The 16,886-nt window shown below is 38.5% G+C and overlaps 1 protein-coding gene across 3 annotated transcripts in view; it reads left to right on the top strand.

Annotated features, from left to right (window-relative positions):
• LOC148425483 (receptor-type tyrosine-protein phosphatase U) overlaps positions 1–12,499 on the top strand; it is a 196,495-nt gene extending 183,996 nt beyond the window's left edge. For all 3 annotated transcript variants that reach the window (XM_088410178.1, XM_088410176.1, XM_088410175.1), the window contains 5 exons: positions 749–1,063; positions 5,312–5,437; positions 8,812–8,969; positions 10,792–10,927; positions 11,013–12,499. In XM_088410178.1, the coding sequence (XP_088266304.1) occupies positions 749–1,063; positions 5,312–5,437; positions 8,812–8,969; positions 10,792–10,927; positions 11,013–11,075 (798 nt within the window). In that variant the 3' untranslated portion in view covers positions 11,076–12,499. The remainder of the gene's footprint in view (positions 1–748; positions 1,064–5,311; positions 5,438–8,811; positions 8,970–10,791; positions 10,928–11,012) is intronic.
• Positions 12,500–16,886: the final 4,387 nt, after the last annotated feature.

The raw sequence follows: 16,886 nt of genomic DNA, 5'->3' as shown, positions 1-16,886 counted from the left end.
CCTGACTTGACGTTTGTTTTCTCTCTCTTTTTTTTTTCTTTTTAATTTGTAGCCACACTAAATATATGTACATGCACACAAAATGTTAATTAGTGGCCACAAATCATAACATGACAGTACTTGAAAGGAGCATGTTTTGCTGGGGAGATTGTATACATTTGCTTTCTGCAACAACCAGCGGCTAGCAAAACAGATCACCTATTTTAACTTTAAAAGAAGACATTAGTGGAAAAACAGGTCTTGATTTCTGTGAACATTATTTTGTTGAGCACAGAAAGGCCAGCGATGCTGGGGAGATTCTATGCATATGCTTCCCATCCCACTGCAGACGGCCTCTGAGTTTTAATTCTTTGACTGGGCGTCTACACTAACCTTTGCACTGGTAACATTTTCAGTTGTTCTAATCATACAGGATTTGTTTTTTCCAATGATTCGGTCAAGGAGGTACAGTATGACCTTATCTCCTGATGTATAGTTGTCCTAATTTGTAAACGATCATAAATATTGACTATGATTCAATACCTGCAAAATATTTTACTGTAACAAGAATTGTCTGCAACAGCACTTGCTGGATAATTGTACACAGTTGCGGGTGGGTCCATTGCAGTCGTATAAAAAAATAGGATCGAATTGTATCTATCCTAAACGAAAGTCTAGGAAACAGTAATAGATGAATTCTTCTATAACAAAATGCAATGTATTCAGGTTTTTTCCTTCGTACCTGACATTCTAATATATTTATTTGCAGACGCTAAACTCTGTGACACCACACCTGGATGTTGAGGAGTGCAGCATCGCCTTGTTGCCCAGAAACCGAGAAAAGAACCGCAGTATGGATGTTCTTCCACCGGATCGCGCGCTGGCCTTTCTCGTCACGACAGAGGGCGAGAGCAACAATTACATCAACGCCGCTCTGGCCGACAGCTTCCACCAGCAAGCCGCCTTCATCGTCACCCCGCACCCTCTGCCCGGCACCACGGCCGATTTCTGGAGGCTGGTCTTTGACTACGGCTGCACTGCCGTGGTCATGCTCAACCAACTCAATCAGTCCAACTCCGCCTGGGTGAGCTCAAAGTTTTATATTCTTTTTGTTGCTGTTAACTCATTTCATCCCAAAGACGTGTTATTACCTTTTTGTTTTAAAGAATCCAGACGATCGCAGGTGCTTAATACTTTTGCATTTTTCTTCAAGTGTTTGACTAAAGGTGGGTCAAAATAATGGCTGGCACTAATTAATCCATTGCTTTGGGTGAATAACTACTAAATTAATCAATTCAAATACATTAGTTTGGGTTCTTTAGTTTGGGTACTAAAGTAACAATTACCTCCATGTCAGGTCAAACATGTGATTTGTGGACTTGCCAAACACTTAAAAAGTATTCAGTAAAAATAAATAATTAGCTGGGATTAAATGTCTTGGATTAATAAAAAAAAAAAAAAAAAGAAGTAAAAATTTGTCTTTGGGATTCACTAAATTCAATGTATGGACTTTGATGAAATTTTTTTTCATGTCAGGTGAGTCTTTCTCCATAGTTTTGCACATAAGTCCCAACTTTTTTTCCAGCACCCTCTGCCATCACTCCATCTGTGTCTTACTGCGCTTGGGATTAGTTCCTTCATGCCATTTTGTCTGGCTTTGATCCCTGACCACATTGATCTCAAGGAACGACTAGATAACACCCGCCCCACTTTTTCCTTCCCACTCCTTAAGTTCCATCTCCGGAGAATAGGCTTGTACTGCCCTCCAGCCCTATCTCAGGCTTCTTTTTGTTGGCGCCCCACTTTTGCAATCTCGGAGCATGCCGCGTGTCTTCTCTGTCCTCCTCCCCCTTCACGACGCCATTGCCTGCTCGATATTAATTGCGTTTCATGTTGTCGTGACAACAGAGGAAAGTATCAGGTGTGATCAAGATGAAAACGTTAAAAAAAAAAAGAAACATAACATTGAAAATGTAAGAGATAATGAAACGCGAGCCACTTGAACGTAGACACCGCTCCGCCACTATCATAAGATTGCATTTACAAATGAAACACTTACAACCTTTGCATAATCAAACTTGGCTCGGGACAATTTTAAAATACATATTTCATTATGTCGCAGGCCTGAAAAAGCAGTCGCTCAGGCGAAATCATTAATCTCGGTCGAAATTGAATCGAGTCAGTCGAAAGGCTTATGTTTAAAACATGTAACCGGTTCCACTCGCTTGTATAAAGCAGATATGCAATAACTGCAGCGTGTTGAGTAGGAAGGTGGCTTTCTTCCTGTTTTTATCGACTCCCTGGTAAAATGTTTTTCTTCTTGTTTCTTTTGCGGCGCAGTGCAGCACTTCTTGGGTCCTGTCTGAAAATAGAGTTGTTGCCACTTTTTGGCAACTTTAATCACAATGCTCTGTTATGAGCGCTGTTGGGGAGTTAATTTGAAGGATTGGAGTTCTCTGCCTCCCTTCTTGCTGCAATCTCATAAAGAACATTACAGCTCCCCACCTCATTCTTTTTCTCTGCTATTATTAACACCAGCCTGCTGTGTCTGGGCACCTCCTGTTGTTCCATGACTTTTGTAACCCATGTGAAATATAGGCTGCCTTTAAATGCATCAGCTCTCCTCAGTATAGCAGATGAGCTGCCTTTCGATATTTTATAGCCAGAAACACCCTTCCGCATTCTTCGCATCTTATCGCATGATGTGTGACAGAAAAACTTCTCGAGTGACTTGACAAATGATACAATATATTTCAAATCCAAACTATAAGTGATGAGTCATGAAACTTTTCTGACATACCTCGTATATCATAAAATAACACTGGGGAACCATTTTGAAAAAAAAAAATGTGTTGAGTTGTATTTTGATGTTGATTAAATCTAAAATTGGCACGTCAAGCTTTTCTCCATAGCTTACCCTCCAGATAAGAAAAATTGCTCTGATTGGCTTTGCTAAGAAAAGTTGACTACGATTGGACTCATCTATCTATATCAACTGTTGTTTTCCTTTTTATCTATTCCTTTTCATCTATCACTAGTTACTGGGAATGTTCATATCCCGATCACTTTATCAGAAAAGAGAAATCTTTCAAATGAGTTTGGCTAGTTGGTTTGAACCTCTGCTTTATTCCTCATATAAATGAGTTTGTACATTTTGTAAAAAAAAAAAACAAAATTAAATAAGAAAAAAATTCAAATAGAGGGCGGCTCGGTGGCGCAGTCAATAGCACGTCCGCCTCAGTTCAAAGGTCCCGGTTCAAGTCCACCTGGCTCTGGCCTTCCTGTGTGGTGTTTGCATGTTCTCCCCGAGCCCGCGTGGGTTCTCTCCCGGCACTCCGGCTTCCCCCCATTCCCCAAAAACATGCATTGCAGGTGAATTGGACATACTAAATTGTCCTTAGGTGTGATTGGGCTCGTGATTGGTCGTTTGTCTCTGTGTGCCCTGCGATTGGCAGGCAACCAGTTCAGGGTGTCCCCCGCCTACTGCCCGAAGCCAGCTGAGATAGGCGCCAGCAAGGCTGCGACCCCTGTGGGGATAAGCAGCTATCGAAAAAAGGATGGATGGAAAATTTCAAATAGACTTTTTTTCTGTGCTTATTCCATTGCAGAGGTATCATCTCATGACTCTGTATTGACATAGCCTCGGAATCAGGTCATCAGGACTCTGGTGCAAAAAACAAAACAAAAAAACAATTAATCGGTCATCCCTAATGAGTTGCATGGCAACTTTTTGTGCAGTCACAATTTAGATGCAGTGAGAGTTGTGTTCAGCTCCCGTTATTAAATATCTGCAAATAGAAAGATAGTTCAGTAAGAATTAAGAGGACTAGCAATGGATTCTCTGTTAGCCTTATAACCATGGGTACTATTTCTTTTTTTGCTCTATTTTTAGTTTTCAAAGTGCGGTACTATTCAAAGTGTTCCATTTGCATACCAACACATTTATTTCATTTTTTTTCTTTAAGAAAATGGGAGCTATCTATTTTAAAAAGTTGATGAGATTGAACACATCTAAAAAATCAGTTTCGGATTCGGTGCCCCCAAATGAATTGATAACAGCTGTCAGATTTTACTTAACAAAAATTGGGTTACCCAGTGATTGTGGCTGCCTGCTGTTATACAAATCTGCTCGTTTCCCTTCATATCAAAGTGCTGCGAATACTCACTTTTTGATTATACATTTGAAATGGTCCGATGTAAATTAATGATGTCACACATCCAAAATGGGAAGAGAATAATTTATAACTGGTCATTGGTTTCGTACTTTGGTCTCTTGATCTACCAGATGAAACCAGCACCAAGCAGTTTAGTGCCGCGTGGTGCTCTGGAAAGTAGCGTTAACATAAGATGGGTCGCTGCAGCTTGATTTGTTTGTTTTGACCGCATATGACGAGAGACCGTACATGCTATCGAGTTTCAGGCAAAGTGGTCGTAAGACATATTCCATAAGGATAGGGGAATCTTTAATTGAAAGGCTTGTGTTTTATCGATCTATTTTGTTTCCATTTTACATGTCTCAGCTGTAATTACCAGACAAACAAATGCAAATTATTTTGTCAGTTTCATGAGTTATCGAAAATATACCCTTCCCTAGAGTGTAAAACATCTTTACTGTCACTGTCAGGACTGTTTGCTTGGCTGCCCTCACACTTTATTTCTCTTATTGACCCTTCATTAGCTCACACTTTAAAAACTCCGTAGTTCTGTACGACAGTATTTCTTAAGCCCTTGGGCAAGGCACACATTTTACAGTCAAAATGTCTCATTGCACTGTAATAAACATCAAAACAAACATATACTCTATACTGAAATAGTGATTATGCCGACATTTTGTCATAAATTTAGAGAATATGTGCGTGCATGCAAGACTCACTGTTATTTAATGGTATGGTGTGACTGACATTAAATTTGCTATGTGTTCTCAGCTAAACTTTGCCACGGTTAATCGAAGAAGTGTCGCTCAAAATAATTTCCGCACATCGTTGGCAGGCTGAACCCGATGCATTTTGCAAATGAGAGTGGGCTTCGCTGTTGTGGGTGTGATCACAGACAACTTCAACTATGTCACATCAAAGTGGCTCTTTATTATCCTCATTTAGATGAAACTCAACAAGATGGAAGCTCATGTGCTGTGAAGTGGGCACCCACACCCCTAATCATCTATGCACTTGTGGCTGACTGTGAGGGCATACAATTTCCAGGTGTTACATTAGAAGAATTGTGCCACATATGAACAGAATGGCAGAACAGAATATACGCTTCACCCCCCAAAAAATACTTACTAAAATCTTACTAAGTGTTCTGTTTTAATATATCTTTGTCCCCCCGGTAGCCGTGTGTCCAGTACTGGCCAGAGCCTGGTCTACAGCAGTATGGGCCCATGGAGGTGGAGTTTCTCTCCATGTCAGCTGATGAAGATGTCATTACTCGTCTCTTTCGGGTCAAGAACGTCACAAGGGTGAGCATCATCAGGGTTTTCAAAAAGAAACACATGCATTTGTCATGTTGCTCCAAGAACACATGATAGCTTATTATTATAACCTCATTAGAAATGCATGAGCTGCGGACCATATGTGAGTCATCTCAAAGTCAAGGCACTGTAGGCTTGTCTGGGAAGAAAAAAAAGCTGAAGTCTGAGGGGAATGATTTGAATTTCTATACAACTACTTTGTGTGCATGCCAGCTGAAGGCTGAATGCATAACTTGATGGTGGATTTCTACAGCATTGGCCGCTTCATCTTATCTTGCTTCCTGTTGCTTACTCAACAGCATGTCACCTTCTGCACATTAGTTTTAAAATGCAGACCACAAATTTGTCGGTTAGGTTGTTCATGGATGTTTTTTTTTTCTTTTTAAATGACTGTGCTTGAAAAGGTACAACCCAAAATGCAAAGACGTATGGTAGGATAGGGGTAGTAGAACAAAAAATTCTCTTTAACGAAATGTTGGATTTGCTCTTTTCTCACCAACCTAAAATTTGCATTAATTATCATGTTTTTTTTGTTACACACCTCATTATATTGATTGCATCGATGCAAGTAACGTTTTATGCGCTAAAATCTGCATAAACACATGCATGAATTCTGCTCCCTGTCAAGCAATTACAAAGGAAAATCTGCATGCAAGGTGTCCACCTGGTCGCCTTTTTGCAAGCGTTGCTACACGGCGTGCCTACGACTTCCTGTCTTGATTGCCATCCTTACCTCCTCTGTCATCCGTCCTTGATTTGACCCTCTCTCGCTTTGGCACATGTGTCCCACTCGGCGCACATGCCTCAGGGAGGACTCAAATCACTTAAAAAAAAACTACGCACAAAGAATTTTGCTAGAAAGGTGACAATGATTTAGAAAGTATGGAGAAAAGCCAAAGAAAACGCCATGCAAGCATGTGCCTGTGAAAAGAAAAAAAAACAGCACAGTTTGAAGGCTGTAAAGCAATTCCTCCCTGTATCATTGATGTCTTTGGAAACCCAATTTGCATGACTTACAGTACTCAACTGCTCCTTAAGTGTTAGGTGAGAGTCTTGAGGGCAAGGTTATGAACACACTGAGACCTCCTTCTGTCTCACACACACACACATGCGCGTGCACACACATTTACTGTTGGTGCGCCACTTGCTACTGCAGACCCATATATCTCAGAGTCACTGTGCTGACTGAGCACAGCTGAGAATGCCAGCAGGCAGCCAGGGGAACGCTCAAACACAACTAGTAAACGACAGTTGCAAAAAAAAAAAAATACTGATGCAGCTGTAAATACATGAGAGCCAAAGGAAAGAAATCCTTTCATGTGTCTGTGTGGGAATTGCAAAGTGACTTCCAATACAATGATGATGACAGTTTTGCAAAAATACAAAAGCGAGGGGCTGTCAATGTGGAGTAAGCATGTTTGACTAACACGTTTATTCAAACGTATTTGAGTGTACATTTGAATGTTTTTATAATATAAATAAAGCATTCAAATTTACTGTGTATTTACAAATACGTTTTAATGTTTTTCTTTCAAATGCATTGACACATACTCACAAAAGAAATGGAACATACTTGTAAGCTAAAAAGTAAGAACTGAGCATCTGTGTCTCTATGCTATGTAACCTGTAGCGCTTTGAAAAAAAAAAAAATAGCATTTAGCGTTCTAGTATGGTTGCATGTTTTTGAAAATAGTTTGAATGTACTTATAAATGGCCAAAAGTATTCAAGCATGTTCAAACATATTTGTAAATATGTTCGAATGAGTATAATTAAATATAGGTGAGGAGACCGCAAAAATGTTCAACCATTAGCATTGCATCGTAAAAAGGGACAAGCCATTTTAGAAACTTCGGATTGGTAAATTATTTGCTCAAAAACAAGCAAACAAAAAAACCCAGACAAGTGTTCACTGCCAATATAGATTTTTTTTTTTTTTTTTTTTTTAAAGGGTGGCATTGTGGATGACTGGTTAGCACGTCTGCCTCACAGTTCTGAGACCTGAGTTCAAATCCAGCTCACCCTGGCCTCCCTGTGTGGAGTTTCTATCCTCTCCCTGTGCTAACTTAAAAATAAACATAATTATACATGTAATTAAAGTCTGCAGTATGCTTTTATTTTGAAGAAGGCCTTCGCAGTGCTTGATAGCACCGGCTAGCTACACTTCTCTTATTTTTTTTTTTCCATAATGTCACATCTCTACCAACACCAACTTAAAAATCCAAGTCAATTGCTGTTTAAGGACACTAAGAAATGGCTAGTCAATTATGATGTCATAGTACGGCACAAGTGGTCGGCATGAGTGCTAGACGCTAACTGCTTTGCGCATTCAAATGGAGTCTGACATTTCAAACTCAGATCCATCTATGCATTAAACTGTAAATATTTCAACACCGTGGGCTTTCGATCAATCCGTAAAAGCTGGCGTTTGTCATAAAGAAAAATGGGGGCGTAATTACTTTGATATTTGAATGTGAACCAAAAGAATACACACACACTGTTTTAATGGAAAAGGGCACTGTCCTTACAATCTGTACTTAATGTAAAAAATAAAAAAAAAATGCAAATTTTACATCATCTCGATTAATTGCATTTTCAAAAGATATTTTCTATAAAACTTGTAACAAATATTTACTCCAATAAAGTCTGGCAATTCAAATTAAAAACATTTTGTTTCATAGACTGTTGTAACAGCTTTTTTGATTATTTTATATGATTTTTGTAGCTTAGTAGCTTTAATAGCTCTTTAGTAGCTCTTTAGTAGCTTTAAACAAAAACACCAAACTGACTGCAAAGTGCATGATTTTTATTTACCGGTATTTATTTATTTTCCCAAACTAGCCTTTGAACATTTTTCAAAATTAAAACGATGCAAACATTGTTTTGTCTGTTTTCATGCCGGTCACTCTTCACTCAGTTTGTTTGCAAAGTTAGCAGTTCACCTGACGTAGAATTATAAAGAACAGAAATAACTGAGTTTTTTTTTGGTTTTGGTTTTTAAACACTTTAGAAAATTTAATGAATCTCCAAAGCTAATACGTTCCTTTTGACAGGCCTAGTTATTTCATTCATTTTTGTCATCTGTAATAACCTCGGTATGCACATCGATTTACTGTGAGCACATAAATACAGTTTTGTTTACCAGTCCAAAATGAAAAGTCATATTTCACTTAAACTATTCTGCGGCGTAAGAAAGAACAGATTTAACTTGTTAGCCCCCCGTAGTTTCATTCCTATATGAAGGGAGAACAAAGAGACCCGAACATGTTGTCAAAATGGCCGTTTGGTGGAACATTATAATTGGTCTGAGTCAGCAAACTAGCCAGTCGGTTTCTCATGCTTGAATTTCATTTGTCACCTTCAGCTGCAAGAGGGCCAGCTGGTGGTATGTCAGTTTCAATTCCTTCGCTGGTCGCCGTATCGGGACGTTCCCGACTCCAAGAAGGCTTTCCTCAACCTGCTGGCTCAAGTGCACAAGTGGCAAAGGGAATGCGGAGAAGGTCGCACCGTGGTTCACTGCCTGTGAGTAAGCAGTCAGCGTGGTGTACTTCAAGACAACCGTCAACATTGTCGTTGTTGTCATTTGGAATTGGATTGCATTGTGTGTGCGAGCCTCCCTCCCTCCCCCCCAGTTGTCCACATCCCACAGCGCACACGCCGCTTGATGAATAAGAATGGGCCGACCGACGCCTTGCCAACCCATCGCACGCTCGCCCCCCCCCAACCCGAAAGCGCATCACTCAGCGATGTCACAAAGTATTACCTCCGACAACCGAGAAAGAGATTATGGAGATCAAATCAATTATGACTTCATAAAAATGTGATGCTTCTCTCTACAGCAAATCCAGAGCTGCCACAGCGCTGACAACAATTGATTAGCTTCCAATTGCTTTTATTGGTTGCGCCGGCTTCTTTCGCAACCTTTCTGCGTTTGCCTCAGGAGATTGCGAGTGGATTGTCCTTTAGTACTTCATTGATATCGTCTTAGGTTTTTGATGACTAGAGCAATAGATTCGAGGAAATGCCAGGATGCGCTCTTATTTCCTCTTTTTCACAATTTTCTATTCGTGTCTCCAGACAGCAGACCGTCTAATATTTTCTTCTGAGGAGGATCGTCAGATTAATCTTGTTTTCGTCACACTCCAATATTGCTATTAGTTGTTTATCTGTGTTATCCTTGTTTGGTAAGCTGTTTTGCGTGTTTTGGTCATGGGACGGACACAAAGCCAATGTGATTCCATTTTCATTTGACAGCAAGTGGCAAAATTGCTGCCTCCCTCAGATGGATAAAAACAAGTGAATTTTGCTGCTTCAATCGTATTCCACAAACACAATATTAATCAGAATTGAGTGTTTAGGCTACTGGGGCTGCATAGAACATATTACAACATGTTTTTCTCGTGACTTCATCTGTAAGTGGTTTAGTGTAAAAGGGACTCTTGCACCCTCTGTGTGCTCGTACAATTATGAGAAAAATTGTAAGAATATTTGTAAAATTAATAGTGCAATTTGATGCTTTTTGATGCTGAGGTTTACCTCAATCATCGATTAATATCAATTATTTTGATGATTAAACTGTGAGTCAAATTCAAAAAAACATTTTAATTTCTGTCAATTCTAAAACAGGACTTTTTCAAATTATGTGATTGAATCGTTAACGATCATGCAATTTGATGCTTTTTGATCCTGAGGTTTACCTCAATAATCGATTAATATAATTTATTTTGGATTAAACTGAGTCGAATTAAAAAAAAAAACATTTTAATTTCTATCACTTCATTATAAAACAGGACTTTTTTCAAATTAAAAGTGTTGTTTACGAACACAAACTGCTTATGATTCGGTTCCTGTTTTGCTTGGTAATGTTATTAAAAGAAAGGCAAATGTTGATTATTTTTTCTAGGAAAAGCAGTAAGTAATAGCAAGGTAAAAGCAGATTTTCATAAATCTCTTCTTGTTGTCTAACAGTCTAAGAGTTTGCTTTCTCCGGGAAAAACATATTTGCTGAAATTCTGAGGATTTGAACAATTTTAGTTTTCTAAAAGAATTAATCAATTATCAGAAATGATCAAATATTTTATCAGTTAGTTGTTGGTTAATTTTGCACCTCGAATGGAAAAAGAAAGAATGGAAAGTAAAAACATTTCATAACGCATATTAATCCATGTTGGAATATCTGATTTTGCAATTAATTTTCAATACTATTTTACTAAAATTACTGAAATTAAGGAGACATTAGCAGTATATAATGAACAGTGATGTTTTTATATTAAATATTAATTAAATATTATATTGTCTTCCGTGAACACATGGACATTTCTTCCATGTGGTATTTCCTTCCCAGAAATGGTGGCGGTCGCAGTGGGACCTTCTGTGCCTGCAACATTCTCTTGGAGATGATCCAGTACCAGAACATGGTAGACATCTTTTACGCGGTCAAAACACTACGCAACTGCAAACCCAACATGGTGGAATCCCTGGTGAGAGTTTGTCAATAACGCCTTAAGGTGTTTGGATCTGTCACAATGTAGTATCACTTGAAAACTGGTTTGTCTTTGTTCTCAGGACCAATATCGATTCTGCTATGACCTCATTCTGGAGTACCTGGACTGCTTTGAGGGGAGATAGCAACTAAATGTAGAGCAAGTATCCCACATGCTTGATTTAAGGTCGTCGGGGGGCTCCTCAATGTCACTGCTTGGACCTGTGTTTTTGAAGGAACTGAAAATGAACATGAATGGAAAAAAATGTGGTTCAACATTTTAACCTTTAATGTACAGCTGTGATTTCCTTTTTGTGGTGACGTTTTACCTTTTTTAATATTTTTGTGCGTTCGCCTATGTACTTAAGCTCTGTTGTGCCAAGGCTTTCTGTAGCCAGAAAAAAAGAGGAAAAAAAAATTCTATGAAAGACAAAATTGACCCGTGTTATCGTGAAGTGGGGTCACCTTGGCCGTGGTTCATCGTGAACGAATTATAAACGGAGATGATTCTCAAGTTACAACAGCGTTATCGCAACATGGACATTTTCTTTTCCGTACTTTATACATACATACATACATATATATATATATATATATATATATATATATATATATATATATATATATATATATATATAAGAATGTGTTTTCACAAACGCAGGTGTATATCATGGATAGTAGTTTTAAGGATTTTAAGGATTTCTACAAAAATAACCCCCTCCAGGTCTCGGCTTTCATTTCCCAGTAGCCAAGTGGTTCAAAATGTCATCCAAGTGTATGAAATTAATATATTAGTTGACGATGTACTATACACCGTTGCTAAGGTGTTTTTATCCCGTCAAGATGGCGAGCACTAGCGAACATTTGGATGTGCGATATATGTAACACACGGTAGGTGCACTTCCTTTCCTTAAGGCAGATCATTCAACTGAACATCAGTGAATAATCCAAATGTTTTTAACCATCAATTTCGATCGTTGAGTCGATTCCTACTTTGAACTTAATGCTCTCGTTCATGCTTTGACGCATGTTTGTTTGTCTACGGCAGAGAATATTTCAAGTCAGATCAACGATTTTTATTTTAAAGGTAAAGGTCTTGACATGCCTTTTGAGTAATCATCTACTCTAATAATTGCAACAGTAAAACATGCAATGTGTGGCAGATGATGCCTCTTGAATGAACAGTCGAAAACGTATGGAAAATTATGGAAAATATTCAAACTGCTGTAATCTGCTGTAAACCTGATTTTGTGAAAACTATATATATATATATATATATATATATATATATATATATATATATATATATATATATATAAAACCTAACATACCATAGTACCATAAATAATACCATAAACTGCCTTATTCTCTTACAATAAAACACAATAAGACCCAAGTCTAGACAGACCAGCCAAGAGATTTTGAGCCATGTTCTCCATTTTGCAATCTTGAGTTGGTCTCACACAGATGAGCTTTTCCCTGGACTCATTACTGTTGCAGTGCCAAACCCTACGACTGACTTGATTACTCTATTTGCTTTGTTTTAATGCTTTATCTTGATATATATCTACATTCAATATGTACTTTACGCTGTGATTGTATCTCAAAGCCAGTGGGAGTAGGATAAAAAGTGTCATCATCGCAGTTGGATGAAAACATTTGCTTTCATTTTATAAATATTTGGTAATCCTCTGCATTAGGTTTTACTGTTAAATCATGTTGTCAAATATGTCATGAAAGATTGTTGTGGCTAATTATTGATTCCAAACATCAAATACACTACGATTAAAACATTTTAATCAGATGAGACGGAAGTCTCTTATGGTTGGTGCGATCTACACGTACATTAGGCATCTTTAGCTCTAGTACAGTGTACATACCACAACAACTTTTAAAGTTTCTGTTGCTCTCAATGCTTAATATTTTCCATGCACCGCTGAAACCAAAAACATAATGAAAACAACTATTGAATTCACATTTACACACTAGCGAAATTATCGAACACATGCTAGCACTGCAGAAATAATTAAGCAGCGTCAAGGCTTCTCTTCTCAATTGGTGTTGGATATTATTCATGGAAGTGATGTGAAACAAAAATGTAGAAAAGCTACAGGGTTGTCATCAGATGATGAATTAGATATAAATTGGAACATGTTACCAATCACATCAGCAGTAATTTTATATAAATCCCATTAGCATAGTGACAATGTCACCGAGATATTGCGCACATCTGAAACACATTTAAAAAGATGAATGCACCACGAGAGGCTCGTTCTCAGTTTTCCTCGCGTTTTGATCCAAACGCAGGAAAATGTTACCTGCGACCAACCATTATCATCCATCATCGCCCTTTAAAAAGCTCTAGCTAGCATATCTCCCGAAACAGCATAAAGAGCAGCTTTTTTTTCCTGGACGTGCCCTAATAGACCCCTGAAAGCCACAGAAGCTGACAAATGGCAGCTAGGTGAACATTTTGCTGCTGCGCGGAAGAAAAATAATGTGAGTTGCTTACACTCACAGAATGACTCGTGAAGGAGAGGGAGGTAGCTACTGTTTAGCCAGTGATCAAAACACAATCGCTGGATTAAAGCAGCAAGTGCCTGAATACTTTTTGTGGCAGTTGGAGAGAATGTGTATATACAGCTGTATATTGTCTTGTGAATACTTTGTGAATAGTATGCGTTTGCCCAATTGTGACTACTCCATAATCATAAAATTGAATGTCCTGTAAATGACATTTTTCTTAATTGATCTACTGTTTCAACAAACATGTCCATTTGAGTGCAGCATGTTTGACTCCGTGGTCATTTCGAAAAGACCCCATCCCTGCTGTGCTTTTCAGCAGCTACCCCCGCCATGTGAGTGCACTGTACTTTTTGTCATTCCAAAGCTTTTAACGATGATTGCGCTCTGACTGCCATGAGACTTCTGTTGACTTCACCTGTTTTCTGTATGAACCAATGATACATGACTACTGTGTTTCTGAGCATTGTGTTTGTGAAGAAGTGTGTATTTACAAAGCCGGAAAGAGAAGAAGAGTGCTGTTTGTTCGGAAGGAAGTCTAACAATAAAAGAACAAGATGGCGAAAAATGGCTGTGTTAACATCATTTAGTGTAAAACAAAAAAAACAAAACAAAATCATATTCTGTTAAAAAGTGGCTTTATAATTGACTTGCCAGAAGAAAGAACAGTGCATACCTCCTACTGCTAGCCTTTGACCGTTTCTATGGTTTCTCACATCCATCATTTGATCGCCCCTTTTCTTATTCCCCGATTATCCTCTCTGCAAAGAGTGAATGGGAGCAGTTTTGATCGCAGTTTGTGTGGGGTGAACAACTGCTACAGCCCCGATTTTAAGCCTTGTGTCCCGAATGCCAACAGATTTCGCAAGCCCCATTGTTTTGTAACGATTTCCCGGAGGTCGATCCCGACGTCACTTTTTTTTCTTTGATCTAGTCAGAAAGCCATCTGTTTGGGCCGTGTGCACATCAATCACACAACTGTCATGCGATTCATGCAGTACACCACTTAAAAAGGACTTTAAACTCTACTTTCGCAATCACGTCATACCAGAACCAGAAGTACTTTCTGCTTTGAAGAATCATAGAAGATGACCTCAGGCCATAGCAGTCTGAGCGTTTCTGAACGTTACCCTTCCTTATGTTAGGATGCTGTGTTGTGCCAATTGATTTTCAGTTTTATGAACAAGATTTGACAAAAAAAAGTGCCTGCATTCAACTCGAGATTTATGTGGAAAAGAGATAGAAATGTTTCTATGCTGGCAGCAAAAAAAGGTACAATTAGTAGCAAAAAAGGTCAAATTGGTATATCTGGTATGAATAATAATTCTGGTGAGAATTTATTGCATTTTTCATTTTCAGCAAACCAGTCAAACAATTCGACACTTGACAGCTGCACCTTTTGTGTCCATGAATTTATTTTCAGCGGCAGCGAATATTACATCGTCGAATCCGTGTATTCAAACATAAACTATAATTGAATATTGTGCAAAATAAACAATTTTCCCAAACATTTGAAAATAAAACATACCTGCGGTCAAAACCATTTGCCGTTCAGGTTCAATCCTCCCTCACCTCACCCATAAACCTGGCGCTTATATAAGCTATAGCGCCACCCCAAGGATACATGCTAGAAATGTTGCATTTGGCCCTTACAATTACTTTCAGCTGTTCTTTTGTCTGTATGCATATATACCGTATTTTTCGCACTATAAGGCACACCTAAAACCCTTAATTTTTTTAAAAAGCTGATGGTGCGCCTTATAATCAGGTGCGCCTTATATATGAATCAACGTTGAAATTGGGATTTGTAAATGGTGAATGAACTGATAAAGTAAGCTTTACCTGTTTCTTTTCTGTGTTTACAGTTGAACAAGGTTAGTCATATTGACATTGAGTTATGATGCGATTGAGAGTTTAGAGTTATTATTTGAGTTATTATTGTTATTACTTTGAGTATTACTATATTCTGATTGAATTTTTTTTTAAATATGTCATTAATTGAGGGTGCGCCTTATAATCTAGTGCGCCTTATAGTGCGGAAAATACGGTAATACTGTATATTCTACCGGTACATAATAGCAAGACTGGTGGTAACCATTATAGAGAATGGCAACATTTTTTTTTCCTTGCAGTTTGACAAGTTTTAGTCTTGCTCATGTGAGTGTGGTGAATTATCGCTGCCCTCTTTTTAATTAAATTTTATTATCTCATTATGCCAGAACGGGGATGATAGGCCTTATATGCAACAAGACGGCCAAAGGCAGTCAGAGAGGGATAAGCAAGCACTTTGAGTGGCAGATTTATGATTTGTATTACAGTAAATGCATCCTCTGCCACCCCAATATCTGGGAGTCTCAAATTCATAAATGGAGCAGCTGCAGCAATAAACACTGAGGAGCACCAACTCTGGGTCTGTCCAAGTTAAAGATTGGGTTGCAGTGGTTGCTGATGTATTGGGCTGGGATCACGTAATCGGCCCCAAACCGGTGCGGCAAGGTGAGCAGGCAATCCCGCCCCCAAGCTAAGCCACCCCCAAGGACACAGAAGCCAAGGAATTACTGGGACTCCAGCACCGACAAGCCACGGGGAGCCCAGTAACCCGCATTGTCCAATACCGCCAAAGCACACAGTAAGTATCCAGGAATTCGGTTTCACATTACACCCTTTGAGTCATTATGGCAGCTTGGCCCGGACACGGGTGAAAATTCACATTCAAGTTGGTTGTGTCCAGTCCCGCAGCAAAGCAAGCACCCATTTCTAACATTTACGAAAATGCCAAAGTAAATAAAACTATTACGGATGGGAATCTTTGTCCTACAATTTGGTTTGATTCTGACATTGAAGTTTTTTTTTTTTTTTTAACATTTATTAAATTTGGATTGTATGATATGTGCCTTTTTTCCACAAAAACAACATGTGAACAACTACTGCTACTCTATTTTTTTAATACATTGAAATATTAACTACTAGAATAGAAGATGGAAGCTTCGTTAGGGTCTTGATGGGCTATTTATTGTAATTAAGTAAAACATCAAAGTAATTTAACCCCCTTCATTCTTGATATTTGTCAGCTGGTATGAATTGATAGAAAGCTCACATTTTTTGGATATCAGAATTTATTAATTTTTAATGCATATATGGACTTTCCAACTACACTTGAATGCACCTTGTAGTTAGCAACTAGCATTAATGCTGGAGACTTGCACAGTATCTTATAATGACAGTGTAACTGACTAGTGGTTTCTTCACGTCCTTAATCCCACAATTCAATTTTGATTTTTTTTCTGATATTAGTATGTTGATGTTTATGCAGTCATGAATGCTGAGATCTTAGCAGAGGTAAGGTTGAATGGGGCTGATGGAGGGGAGAGGGGAAAAAAAGTCTTTGTCCACGCCCCAAATAGAGGGCCTGGCTCAAGTCTGGAAAAAAAAAT

This window comes from Hippichthys cyanospilos, chromosome 3, assembly GCF_059441005.1.
Source record: "Hippichthys cyanospilos isolate Australia breed blue-spotted pipefish chromosome 3, RoL_Hcya_1.0, whole genome shotgun sequence".
Lineage (NCBI taxonomy): Eukaryota > Metazoa > Chordata > Actinopteri > Syngnathiformes > Syngnathidae > Hippichthys > Hippichthys cyanospilos.
Note: the sequence above shows the minus strand (reverse complement) of the source record. Positions and strands in the feature narration are given on the sequence as shown.